At 41.1% G+C, this 14,388-nt stretch overlaps 1 protein-coding gene across 5 annotated transcripts in view; it reads left to right on the top strand.

Annotated features, from left to right (window-relative positions):
- Window positions 1-14,388, top strand: part of LIMCH1 (LIM and calponin homology domains 1) — a 567,717-nt gene that overhangs the window by 496,769 nt on the left and 56,560 nt on the right. For all 5 annotated transcript variants that reach the window (XM_006876603.1, XM_006876602.1, XM_006876604.1 and 2 more), the window contains 2 exons: window positions 10,729-10,819; window positions 13,914-14,074. In XM_006876603.1, the coding sequence (XP_006876665.1) occupies window positions 10,729-10,819; window positions 13,914-14,074 (252 nt within the window). The remainder of the gene's footprint in view (window positions 1-10,728; window positions 10,820-13,913; window positions 14,075-14,388) is intronic.

The raw sequence follows: 14,388 nt of genomic DNA, 5'->3' as shown, positions 1-14,388 counted from the left end.
AGTCATTAAGAAGACAAGAAAGAAGGAAAAGGTCAAAATGGATGTCAGAAGAGACACTGAAACTTGTTCTCCAGCGTAGAGATGCTAAAGCAAATGGTAGAAATGAGGAGGTACAAGAGCTGAGCAGAAAATTTCAAAGGTCAGCTCGAGAAGATAAAGCCAAATATTACAACAAAATGTGCAAAGATCTGGAGTCAGAAAACCAAAAATGAAGAATACACTCAGCTGGGAAACTGAAGAAAAAAATACAAGCCTTGACTTTTGTTATTGAAGGATTCTGTAGACAAATTATTGAATGATGCAGAAAGCATCAAAAGAACATGGAAGGTATACACAGACTAAAGGAAATGGTTGATGTTCAACCATGTAAAGAGGTAGCATTTGATCAAGAGCCAAGGATACTGAATGAAGAAGTCCAAGGTACAATGAAGGAATTGGCAAAGAACAAAGCACCAGGAATTGATGGAATAAAAATTGAAATCTTTCAAGAAAGTGAGGCAGCACAGGAGACATTCACTCATCTATGCCAAGAAATTTGGAAGACAACTATCTAGCCTACTGGAAGAGATCCGTATTTGTGCCCATTCCAAAGAGAGGTGACCCAACGGAATGCAGAAATCATCGGACAACATCTCTGATACCCCATGTGAGTAAAGTCGTACTAAAGGTATTACAGAAATGGCTGCAAGCATACACTGACAGAGAACTTCCAGAGGTTCAAGCCGGATTCAGAAGAGGATATGGAATGAGGGATTATCATTGCTGATCTCTGATGGATCTTGGCTGAAAGCAGAGAATATCAGAAAGCTGCTTATTTGTGCTTTATTGACAATGCAAAGGCTTTCTAGTGTATGGATCATGACAAGCTATGGACAACATTGTGAAGTATGAGTTTTCTGGAACACTTAATTGTGCTCATGAGGAATCTGTACGTGGACCAAGAGGCAGTTGTTTGAACAGAACATGGGAACACTGAATGTTTTAAAATTAAGAAAGGTGTGTGACAGGGTTGTATTCTTCCACCTTGCTTATTCAACTTGTATGCTGAGCAAATAATCCAAGAAGCTGGGTTCTATGAAGAAAAATGTGGCAACAGGATTGGAAGAAGACTCATTAACAACCTGTGATATGCAGATGATACAACCTTAAATATTTACTGATCAAAGAACACAGCCTTCCATATGGATTGCATCTCAATGTAAAGAAAACAAAAATCCTCACCACTGGACCAATAAACAACATTTTATCAATGGAGAAAAGATTGAAGTTGTCAAAGACTTCATTCTTCTTGAATCAACTATCAATACTCATGGAAGCAGCAGTCAAGAAATCAAACAACGTATTGCATTAGGCAAATCTGCTGCACAAGACCTTTTCAAGGTGTTGAAGAGCAAAGATGTCAGCTTGAGGACTAAGGTGCGCCTGACCCAAGCCATGGTATTTTCAATCACCTCATATGCATGTGAAAGCTGGACAGTGAATAAGGAAGATCATAGAAGAATTGATGCTTTTGAGTTATGGTGTTGGAGGAGAATATTGAAAGTGCCATGGGCTGCCAAAAGAACCAATAGATCCTTTTTGGAAGAAGTGCAGCCAGAGTGCTCCTTGGAGGCCAGGATGGCCAAATTGCATCTCTCATACTTTGGACATATTGTCAGGAGGGACCAGTTGCTGGAGAAGGATATCATGTTTGGTAAGGTGGAGGGTCAGAGAAAAAGAGGAAATCCCTCAGCAAGATGGATTGGCAAAGTAGCAGCATCAATGGACTCAAGCATGACAACACTTGTGAGGCTGACCCAGGATCTATAGGGCAGTGTTTTGCTCTGTTATGTATAGATAAGGTCGTTATGAGTTGGTACCAACTCAATGGCACCTATCAACAGCAGCAGAACTCAACGTTTCTCAAGATAGTTTGTAAGAACGTTTTGTTGTTGTTATTGTTAAGTGCCGTTGAGTTGGTTCTGACTTAGAGCCACTCTGTATAGGGTTTCCAAGGAGCGAATGGTGAGTTTGAACCACCAATTTTGCTGTTCAAACTGAGCTTTCAGTCCAGTGCATTAACCTGCATTGCCACACCAAGACTTCAGAGAACGTTTTAGATGTAAAATACATATAAAAACAGAAATTACATTCCAGGTTGGGAGTCTCAGAATTTGCCTGGACTTAACACTTTGCTCCTGGGAAGGAGTTAATGTTGCCATGGTGAGGAAATTATTTTGGTCTACTCCAGTGGAAATCTCATTCTGGTGCCCCAGCACCACCAGAGATCCTTATTGTTTCTAATCTTGTCACACATACAGCAACTGAGTGAAAGAAAATTATAGTACATTTTTCAGAAACACAAAAAGTTTTAGGTATAAAATTTCTTAAAGTAAGACCATAAAAATTACCATCTTGAACAGCTGTGAATTTAATACAAGTGAGGTGAAATCCTTGTCATCTTCCAACTCAGCCTGTCAATCATTCCAATTGTAATTCTCTAAGACATCTCCAGATTTGAACAACTTTTTCCAGCAGACAATCATTCTTCCAGACACACATTTCTCCCTGCAGCTCATTTGGCTGCTTCTCTTGTTTGCTCTTTCCCACTTCTGACTTCTTTGTGCCACCCAGTCTCACAGGACTCCTTCTCTGTTACTCCATCCCATATGATGTTGTTCAAACCCTCTTAGCTGGCCAGCATCTTCCCACCTGGTTTATGACAATTCTTCTTCATTGACTAAATACCAAAAACCTAGCTATTGAGTATCTAGTTACTTTCTCTGCTTCCCTCAAACTAAGTGGCAAGGTAGGTCTCTATTCCCACTTGATACAGCTGTAAGCCTTCCTCTTGAAAATTTAATGCTTGACTAATGTTTTCTAGTCCAGAGAAACAGACAATCATAGCTTTCTTGAAAATTTTAATCTTGCAATGAGGACAGGGTGAAGGCATTTGAGTAGGTGCTGTTTTCCCTACAAGTGAGACCAACTGCAAATTCCTTTTAGATGTCAAATGTCGACAGACATTTCTTAGAGACTGCTTTTTTCGGTGTTTTTTTTTTTTTTTTTTTCTATGTAGAAGTATTTATAAATTGTTATGTTTGATGTTATTGTCATGTGCCATCAAGTTAGTTCCCACTCATAGCGATCCTGTATAGAATGTCCAGGGTTTACTCCTTTGGAGTGACTAGTGGGTTCTAACCCCTGACTCTGCAGTTAACAACCCAACGCATAGCCCACTACACCACCAGGTTCCAAATTATTTTATTTAGTGTCCTTTCAAAATTGTTAAAGATGGTCAGGTACAGAAGAGTGTACAGAGCTCGAGAAAGCGTATTTTTTATGTTGTTTCTGTTGATTCGAGTCTGACTCCTGCCTGTCCCGTTTATTAGAGTTGAACTGCTAAATAGGGTTTTCTTGGCTGCAATCTTTCCTGGAAACAGATTTCCAGCACTATTTTCTTTTTGGTAAAGTTTTTATTGTGCATTGAGTGATACTTTACATGGGAGAACATCAGTTTTGTACTCACCCTATTGTATTTTGTATCATCGCAAAGATTACAATTCCCTCCATGCATCACCATTCAACAGTATTTGCTTCTATTCCCTCTGTTTTGTTGTTGTTGTTTTTTTGTAGTAGTTGTTGTTTTTTATTTACCCAAAAACACTCAGGAATATATGTAATCATTTAAACAACCAAAGGGCATATTCTGCAAGCCTGCCTCCTGGCCACCAGCACATAGCCTTTCTCTTTCCATGAGTCTAGCGTCCTCGGCTGCTCTCTATCTCCATGTCTTCATCTCTGTCTCCATCCCTGGTATTGCTGCTTCTCTGGATAGGGTCCCACATTCTGCTTCTGCTCTTCTCCCTTGATGGTTCTAGGGTCCTCTGTTCCTGGAATGTAAGGTTAACTACTCCCCCTTTTATGTTACAAAACTTAGATCTTTACTGTGTGACAACCGCCATTAGTCATGATAACAATTACTCACTATTGAATCTTAAAATTCCTTTCAACAGACCTGTCTAGACAAGATGAAAACTATTCAGTAAACCAGCCACTTTGTATCTTTATAGCCCACACCCCTCCCCATTTTAGGTAGCCAGTGTCTAAGTTGTCCATCCCTATCAACCTTGTATACAGAGGGGATAGGATTGATACTTGATGTGAAGACTCCTTTCCTCTTGGTTGGTATTTTGAGCTACGGCATCCATAAATATAGGTCAAGTTTATCAAATTGTAGCAATTTACACTTGTTTCCTTTATCAAATTTCTTTATCTTCCTCTATTGGAGTTCTAATCATCAAGTCATTGACGCTAGGTCAAATGGGTACTATCTGCAAGTTTGGGCATTTTTATGTATCTCCCCTCACTCTAGGACTTGTTTCTGCAGCATTATTGGGTGGGTTTGAAGCACCTGACAGGTGAGTGTAAACCATTGGCGCTAACTAGTAACCGTCAAGAAAGCATTGTTATTGTTGCTGTTAAATGCCATGTAGTTGGTTCTAAGACATAGCCACCCTGTATAGCATTTGTTGTTGTTATGTGTCATCGAGTTGGTTCCAACTCATCACAACCCTGTATAGGGTTTCTGAAGAGCAGCTGGTAGATTTGAACTGCCAACCTTGTGGTTCACAGTCTAGTGCTGATCCCACAGCAACCCATAGCAACCCTGTATAGGGTTTCCGAGAAGCGGCTAGTGAACTTGAACCACCAACCGTGCAGTTCAAGTGGTTTGCAGTCTGGTGCATTAAACGACAGTGCCACATATATAGGAGGGGAAATAGTAGCAGCACAGCTGGTCCTCTGATGGGATCAGAGGCTGATGTTGTTAGTTTGAAAAGCTTAAGGCTAGGAGAGTCTGACTTTGTGCACGTCTCTTCCTGTCAGTCGTAAGGAATATGAAAGGCAGTATGAAAGCGAAAGGAGCAGCAGGTGTCTGGCAACTGTGGTCCCTGGGTCATGGTGTCAGTGCACAAAGAAACTGCATTTCCAGGCCTGTGTCCAGAGAAGTTAATCAACGCTAGAGCCAGGAAATCACTCAGAGTCACACAATGGTAGCTCAGGGAAGGACCATAGAGGCTAACTGATCTGCTCAAGCTCCAAATCTGTATGATAGAAATGGGACGGCCCCCCAAATCCCAGGTGTCAGGAAGGTAATGCCCTCCTACTTCTTGTTTCTAACCCATCTTCATTATTGCCGGCTGTCCTAGTCCACTCACAAGACTCTAGTGAAAATGGGCAGCTGATGCCATGTAGGTTTTGTGGCTAGACTGTGTCCCTCTCAAGCCAAGAAACTGCCACCTCCTCTGCTGCCTTAGGTGGAGCCTGGTGCTTCGGGCCAGTTTGGATCTCCTTCTCTGTCAAGCAATTGCCAACGCCTGGCTTGGTCCTGTGTACCCTGTCTGTGCTTTCATTCATTCACACCCAGGGCTCGGTTTTTATTTACTTGTTTTCATTCTTGAGAAAATGTTAGCAATTGGAGATGGGGAGGTCTCATCTGTTTCACTGTAACCAAAGGAAAGAATGAGCCAGAAGTTCATTTTCCAGTCAGGGAAGTTGGTTTGAGGCAGGCCTCTGAATCTGTTGGGACTGGTCTTAAAATTGCCAACTTTTCACTCATGTGCTGTGAAATAATGTTGTGAGTATGAAAGTAACAAGTCTTCAGTATGCAAACATGAATTCACTAAAGTGGCTTTGAGAATCTTTCCTGATTATAGCTTCTTGTTGTTGTTGTGAAGTGACTTCGAGTTGGTTCTGACCCATAGCAACCCTATGAAGGATTTCCCAGAAGCAACTAGTGAGCTTGAACTGCCAACCTTATAGTTCAAAGCAACTTTGCAGTCTGGAGCATTAGCCCCACAGCACTACACCAAGACTCTTTAATATATGGGTTTTTGTGTTTGTGTGTGTGTGCATTGCTAATAGGGAAAATGGTAGAGAAAATTTTAAATTTAAACTGCTTCTTACTCTAATCACTCAGAAATTAATACTGTTAGGATTTAAAAAAAATAAAAAATAAAAATGGTCTCCTGCTCCTCATTGTCTCATTGAATGTAAAACATGTTTTAATGGGCTCATGTTACTCATATTGTTTGGTAGCTTGCATTTTCTCTTAATTTATCTTGAACATCTTGCCAGTAATGGCCTGATTTTAATGACTAGCAGGCATTTTAACTAAGTTTGAGAGTATACATTCCATAAATAATGCATGTCACATTTGCTTAGCTAACACAGATTACTTGTCAGTCCTGTGCCACAGGCTGTCCTGGGACCTGAGGTACAAGGTATCCTTAGAAGCTGGGCTGAATCTCAGACCTGTAGATGGATTGATGGTGGTGGGCATTCTGGTTTTGAGCCACCCTGGTAAGTAGAGACTTAGCTAAACTGCCTCTTATATTTGGAGATGCCAGGGAGTTCCCATAGCGGAACGACTGGGTGAAAGGTAGAGGGAGGAAAGGGAACAGAAAAGGAAGTTTGAGTCAAATCAGCATTGTCAAATCTCCTTGTGTAACTTCAGGAGGTGGGGGAGAATAGAATCACCATCAGCATCCGCCCAAGGCTGACATCTGTGAAGTGAAGGTCCAGCGTAACTCCACCCTCCACACTTGTTATGAATTCTGACAATAGCTGTCCTCCACAGGGTACTCTCTATCTCTCTGCTGGGTGAACTCACAGCCAGTAGTCAGGATTCTGGGTTCGATTAGGGACATAGCAGATATAATTCCATTAGGACAGCCTCTTAGTCACGGAAGAAGCAGGTCTCTCTCTGGCCCTCGGCCTCTCGCCCATTGGCCACTCAGCCTCTTGGGCCAGTGAGGCCTCTGCAGAGGGCACCCTACTCTCTCCTAAGCCTTAGCCCAAAGGTACTCTGCTCTCTTGCTCCATGGGTCAGCACACCCACTGTAGCCTCCTTTCTCTGTGAGTCGGGAAGCCCACCCCACTGCCTTGCACTGGTCTCCTTGTTCAACTGCTGCCGCCGTTTCTTCGTTTTTCATTGTCATGTGCCATTTCCGGTGTGACAACTCTCCCTGTCTCCTAGGTCTAGGAGGTTCTGAGTATGGAGGCCCTGGGTACAAAGGACATGCTCCACTTCTGGTGGTCTACCCCAACCTTTTCTGACTCTTGGGTGGCTCATTTTAAGCCTAGCGAAATGGTAAAACTGACCAATCACCTCATTACAGTTCTACAGACCATATTTACATGGTCCTTGAACTGCAAGGTCCGTTTAAACCACGAGGTCACTGATTCAAACTTACCAGCCACTCCTTAGAAACCCTGTTCAGAGTGGCTATGAGTCAGAACTGACTCAAGGGAACTTAACAACAACAACAACGCCCCCACAAGGGTGCCATGCATCATATTTTCATTGTTAGCAAGCTGTCCAGTCCCCTTGGTGGATCACAAGCACCTCATTTGCATGTTGTTGCTAAGTGTTGTTGAGTCAGTTCTGACTCTTAGTGACCTTGTGTAGGGTTTCCAAGGAATGGGTTTGAACTGAATCTAGTCCAGTGCTTATCCTATAGCTCCAAACCACACTTATTTGTATAGTCCCACCAAATTACTGTGTGGGAGTTCTAAGGCCATGGTGGCTAAAATGGCCAAATTGAGTAATTTACGACACCACACAACAATAAACTTAAGACTTTCAGGCTCTAGATTGCTTCTTACCATGGGGGCCTTTAGATGCTTGGGGAAAACTTAGAAATGGGTGTGACTACGAGGTCAGATGTCGACTATCAAATTACCAGTACAAAACAGGGTTCCCATCTACCCTACTAGTAGAATGTGCTTGGAAAAGTTGTTGAATCTTTTGGGCCTCTGTTGCCTTCAAAGTATACGATCAGGTTCTGACTCATGTATCAGAGAAGAACTATGCTTTCAATGGGTTTTTTTGACTGCCAGGCATTTCTTTCTTCATGACACCTCCTGGTAGACTCAAACCTCCAACCCTTTGGCTAATTCTCCATGGGTCATGCATAGACAATATATTACTGGAATGTGGTAGCTAGTAAAACACTCAATGAACTAGTGGGCTGTAAGGATTGTATCTTTTGAGTTATATATTATGAGGGGGCTTCAAAAAGTTTATAGAAAAATTCCATTATCTTTTCATTCCATTTATCCATGAGCTTCTGAAGTCCCCTAATATTTCTAAAGGTTCTCATGAGTTATTTCATTAATTTCAATGGCGTATTTTTCACACTTTAACATCTGTAAATCAGGATATATCTTACAGCCAATGATGTGTCATGTTCAACAGTGGTTTTCCTTTCATGTTGTTGCTGTTAAATGCCATTGAGTCGATTCCGACCCATAGCGACCCTGCATAGGGTTTCCAAGGAGCAGTTGGTGAGCTTGAACCACTGACCTTGCAGTTCAAATGACTTTGCAGCCTGATGCGTTAGCCCACAGCGCCACACCAGAAGTACTTAAAATAATACAACTTAAAATTTGTGGCACCTCAGATTTAATAAAATATGTTAATTTGGGGCAAGAAGGGTTCTCTGGCCCTGTTCTTATAGTGATTTTATTTCTAGTAATTGGAATCACAGGGTATTCTCAATAGCATCAGTCATCAATATTTAACTGCAAATTTATTTTCCAACCTCAGATACTGTCTATAATGGAATCCATTTGTGGGGGTAAAGAAACAACAACAAAAATCAGTATTTGATATATTAAGGTTGTAAAATAAAAATACTATCAAGTAGTGACTTTTCTAGATGGGGAGGGAAAACACTTTAAATTATAAAACCCAACTTCTTATTTTGTAATGCTAAACCGGTTGACTTTCAAATGCTTTTTACAACATGTAATTTATCTTTATAACAGCGTAAAATATATGTGTGTGGCTGTGCCTGAAACTTTAAATAAAGTAAAAGAGACCTTGGTTTGTTTAGCTATTGCCTACCACTAAATCTTTGGAGCCCTGGTGTGGCTCTGTAGGTTAAGCACTGAACCACAAGGTCAGTTTGAACTGCAAGGTCAGAGGTTCAAACTCACCAGCCACTCCTTGGAAACCCTACAACAGGGTTGCTATGAGTCAGAACCACCACTATGACACTTAACAACAACATCAGTAAGACTCTGGTGGGAAAGAGCAGGGAGGGCTCTTCAATTGGGGTGGTCAGTAAAGGACTCTCAGGCATCTCAACCTGTGCCCAGAGTTGAAGGACAGGCTGGAGGTAACCAGACTAGGGTAGGAGTGGAGATGTTCCAAGTGGAGGGATGAGCAGGTACCCTTGAGGAGTGGCCTCAGGGTGAATGTGGACATCCTGGGTGAGATGAAGGGCGCTGGTGGAAGGCTGAGCACAGAGGGACGCATGGTGCTGGCTGCAGGGTGGGTGGGGCTTGTTGTTGTTAACTGACTCGTAGCGTGACCATGTATAGAGTTTCTAAGGAGTGGCTGGTGGATTTGAACTGTGAACCTTGTGGTTAGCAGTCCAATGCTTATCCAAAAGTGCCACCTCAGGCCTCGATGGGCACTGTCAAAGTCACTGCAGTGGTCTCGGTGGAGAGAAGAGGGTGCTGGAAGAAATAGGATTCTCTACGTGCATCAGTATGAGCCTGAAGGAAGGAGAAGGGATGAAAGTAAGATTGCTGGATTCAACAATACCGATTTTAACTTTTAATTTCCAACAAACAATGAGTAGTTTCTATCCCATATAACATCTGGGCTATACAATAAAAAAATATTCATTGTCTATGTGATATTCAGAGTCCTGGTATGACACTGTAGGATAAATAAACTGAATTGCTAACTGCAAGGTCAGTGGTTCAAACATACCAACTGCTCCTTGGAGACTCTATGTAGGATCACTATGAATGGGAAATGACCCCGCAGCACCTTATACAACAAGAAGTCTCTTAAAGGGATTTAGCCCAGGCTTACTGATATATTAAGAACTTTTATAACCCCTTAAATAATATAAATGTTATACTTATTTTATACCAAGGGTTCTAAAAGTACATTTTAATTTAATACTATGTTCTTCCAAAATTGAGACACAATTGTCCATCATTATAAAATGTCCACTGGTTATGAGGACTTCAAAACTGCCCCATCTTCCAATAAAAAAACACATTCTTTGCCTCTGGTTGCTATTGTGAAATCTTTCATTAGCTTGAAAGATTTGTTACTTAAAACTTATTTTTTTAAAAAAGAATTTTATGACAATTTCAACCAATGCATTAACTTTAAAAGGCTTTCGTTTGGTTATGTGAGATACAGATTTTTAGATTTCGATTGATATGAGAATCAATAAATCCATAGTTTTTAAAGGACCTATGGGGATATTTTATAAAGAATTTAATAATATTTTTATTCAAATTTTAGCCTTTATTTTTAAATCTTTTACACATATTAAAACAAATATCAATTTAATCCCTTCCACAACAATAAATTTCAACTTAAAAAGCACATTAATCATTATCTTGTTTTCTTTAAGCCTTTTATTCATTTTTATCAAATAACTACTGGAAAAAGTTTGGACTACATTCTGGAGTCATTTAGTTCTAATTGAAGACTATCTACAATTACACTGATTTTATTTTCTGATTATAGAAGCAATTTATAGTTTCAAACAACTTTCGAATGCCAAAGGGGGGGAAATACATATATATAATCAAAATTTTAAGAATGCATTCATATGAAAAATCAACTGTGTAGCCTAAAAATCGCTCTCAACATACCTTTTTAGAGTCTTTTTTTAAAAGAGCCGATTTATAAGGGAAAAAAATATTTTACAGGCAACCACTGAGAAAACTGATCCGAGCAGTCGAGAGGATATGAATGATGATGGAAAACCAGAAAAAGGGAATACAGAGTTTGCCTCATCAGGTTTGTTTCATGACATTCTGTTTTTAGGATAAATCTTGATAAAGAAAAATATCTCGAACTGAATAACAAAAAAGGTTAGTGTCTGACTAGTGTGGTTGTACTGCCACCTACAGGCTTCTTGATGAAATTCTGAATATACAGTTAAAACAAGAAAGCCCAGTTTTTTTGTCATTTTTTAGATTTATTGTGGTGACTATATATAACAAAAGGAGCTCTGGTAGCGTAGTGGTTACGAATCAGGCTGCGAACCGCAAGGTCAGCAGTTCGAAACTACCAGCTGCTCCGCGGAAGAAAGATGAGGCTTTCTGCTCCCGTAAAGATTTACAGCCTCGGAAACCCTGTTCAGGGTCGCTATGGGTTGGAACCGACTCGATGGCACTTAACAACACCAACAACAATATATAACAAAAGGAGTCCTGATGTGGTGCTGTGGGTTAATGCGCCAGACTGCAAAGCCATTTGAACTGCAAGGTTGGCGGTTCAAGCTCACCAGCTGATTCTCGGAAACCCTATGCAGGATTGCTATGGGTCGGACCTGACTCGAGGGCACTTAACAACACCAACAATTCTATGTTAATTCTCCTACCCTATTCTAAAGGAACTCTGGTAGTGTAATGTTTAACAGTCGAGTTAGTAATCACATGGTCAGCTGTTCCATTGGAGAAAGATGAGGCTTTCTGCGCCCATAAAGATTTACAGCCACAGAAATCCTATACAGAACTCCATGGCACACCACCACCCTATTCTAATACAAAATTCTATTAAAATGACTTTTAATAGTAAACTGAATGACATTTGAGAGTAAATTAAATGTCATTGCTAAAAAAAAAAAATTTTTTTTTTACCGTAAGCTTTTTAAACTGGATGGTCCCTCTGTATGTTGATTTGTTTCCTGAGGTGGTGCCTTGTCTACCCACTCTAAAGTGTACCGAATTCTTCTTATGCATCAGCAGACGCTTTATTTTAATTGTACATATACACCATCCACTTGTGAAAATGTGACATTAAAAGTGCCCATAAAGTACCTTGTAATGAAGGCACTGAAATGCAGAGGCAAAGAGTGGGCTACCTCATTCACTTGGGAAGACATTATTTGTAGATGCTCTTTCATCCATCCCAGCTTTCAAAATCATTATCTATTTCCTGCCACCATTTTGTTTCCTGTGTTTTCACTCTGGTGGAAACCGTAACTCTTACTTTGAGCTTCAAATTTTGACGTTGAGGTGCCAGATGGCTTATTTGAAGTACTTCGTATTTCTTGTTGTTTTATAAGATCATGAAAGAGCTTTGAGAATTCAGACATTTTAGACTCATTTATACTGCTCACCACACTGTAACCCAGCTTTTTTTTTTATTCTAAATGTTATTTATTTGGTTGTTCTGGTTGTTCAGGAAATCTACAGCAAAGCCTATACCAGTTCAACTTTCCACATGTAAATTTCGTGCCTTTGGTGACATTCGAGTTGTGATGTTATTCTCACCCTCCTTTTCTAGGTTGTTCCTCCCTCGGTAACATCAACTCATTGTCCCCTAAGGTTCCTATCTAGACTGTTGGGTTAAGGCGATCAGTTTGGTCCCATATATAGAAATAGTTCTTAAAAAGAAAACAATGTTTAAAGCTGACCATTTTTAGTTGCTGAAGTAAATTATTGTCTGGGTTTAAGATAACTTCAGGGAATACTTAAGGTTTTTGTTGTTGTTAAGTGCTGTTGAGTTGGTTCTGACTCAAGCCACCCTGTATATGGTTTCCGAGGAGCAGCTGGTGAACTTGAACCTTGAGGTTCAAGCCGACTTTGCAGTCTAATACATTGTCCTACAGTACTACACCAGGACTCCATTTAAGGTTTCACCTGGCAGTATTTGGGGGATTCATCCACTCTCCATGGCTCCAGAAAGTCTAGAGTCTATGAGAATTTAAAATTCTATTAAAATTCTATAAAATTGCATTTTCAGATCACAAATGGAGGTCTGTCTTTGTTGCTATCAGAGTCCCCCTCACAGTAGATCGTTGACTGTGAACACAGCCTCCCCTCAAGATTCCTGCTTCTTACCACCCAACCACCTCACACAGCAGTTCTCAGCATCAACTAGAAGTGGGGGTAGACTAACCCTGGTTAACCCCATGGAGGTTTGTCTTGGTTTCAGAGGCCAGAGCTATGGGGCATGTGGGGAAGTCTACAGCCAAGAGTGTCTAGGTGGAGAAGGTGCTGGCACACCACAGAGCACTGGGCAAGACCTTGCTGTTCTCAGAGCCTCACCCAGGGTATGCTGGATGGTAGGTATAGGCTCCACTCAAGTTGCCTGCTTTTTAGCACAGAGCAACCTCAGTCAGCATTCCTTAGCACTGACTGAGGTGGAGAGCAGAGAGTCCAGAACTGACTCTTTAAGACAGGAGTGGGGATCGTCCGGCCTGCAAAATCATTTGGTCTGGCCCTGCCAAGGCAATCACAATTCCAGCCGTCATATTAGGGGTGAATTGATTAAATGTTTGACCAAATATAGCATGCTCATTTTTAAGTTGATCATTGTGTATGGCCCACATATTTATGTTATAAATATCCAAATGGCCCCTGGCAGGAGAAAGGTTCCCTGACCCTTCATTAAGAGTTCTGTCCTGTTGGCTTGAGCTAGGGTGTGCATAACAAGGCAGGTAGAGTGCTGAGTGTGAGTGCAGACTCCGCTGCCCAGCCCTCTTTGTGCAGACAGGGGCTGATGGTTAGGGAAACAAGCTCCTTTTCTGGCACCACAACTCCAGTTCCCAGTAGTCTGCGGGTTGGGGGTGTGCAGAGATAGTGGGAAAGAGATGTTCCTACCATATGTATGTAACTCATTGATACTTGCCTGTCTGCAGTTCCCTGCTCCTTTCCTCTACTCTCCAATTCAGTGTCCCTCAAAGCCGAACACCATTTCCTTGTGTTTGTGGGAGAGGGCCAGAACCATGGCATATTTACTTACCAGAATTCCCCAGTAAGCCAACTTCTTATCGTCAGGGCAGGATCAGGAATGAATGCACTTTGTGAAGTTATAGGATAAATTAACCTTTTTATATGCTTTCTTTTTCTTCTTTGTTTTTCTGAATGTAATGTCATTTTAGAGCCACAGAATTTCACAACAACCGTGACTCGATCCAGCCCAACTGTGGCCTTTGTGGAGTTTTCCTCCAGTCCCCAGCTAAAAAACAATGTGCCAGAAGAAGATCAGAGGAAACCAGAAAATGAAATGAGTGGAAAGGTGGAGTTGGTGCTGTCACAAAAGGTGAAGAACATAGTGAATGAGCGTGCTTAAACTTCAGAAGTTAATATAGCTTCACATGGGAATTGGCTGCTGGTGTGGCAATAGTCAGTAATGAAGATTTCTTTTCTCTTCTAATTATTTTTTCTGTCGCCAATCTGTATTTTTTTCTATGCTACATGTTCATTGTAAGAAATTTAAATATATATATTTGTTGTTGTTGTTAGGTGCCATCGAGTGGGTACCAACCCATAGCGACCTTATGCACAGCAGAACAAAACACTGCCTGATCCTGAACCAACCTCACTACTATTGCCACGCTTGAGTCCATCAATGCT

Source organism: Chrysochloris asiatica, unplaced genomic scaffold, assembly GCF_000296735.1.
Source record: "Chrysochloris asiatica unplaced genomic scaffold, ChrAsi1.0 scaffold00394, whole genome shotgun sequence".
In the NCBI taxonomy this organism is placed as follows: domain Eukaryota; kingdom Metazoa; phylum Chordata; class Mammalia; order Afrosoricida; family Chrysochloridae; genus Chrysochloris; species Chrysochloris asiatica.
This window is presented reverse-complemented; position numbering and strand designations above follow the sequence as displayed.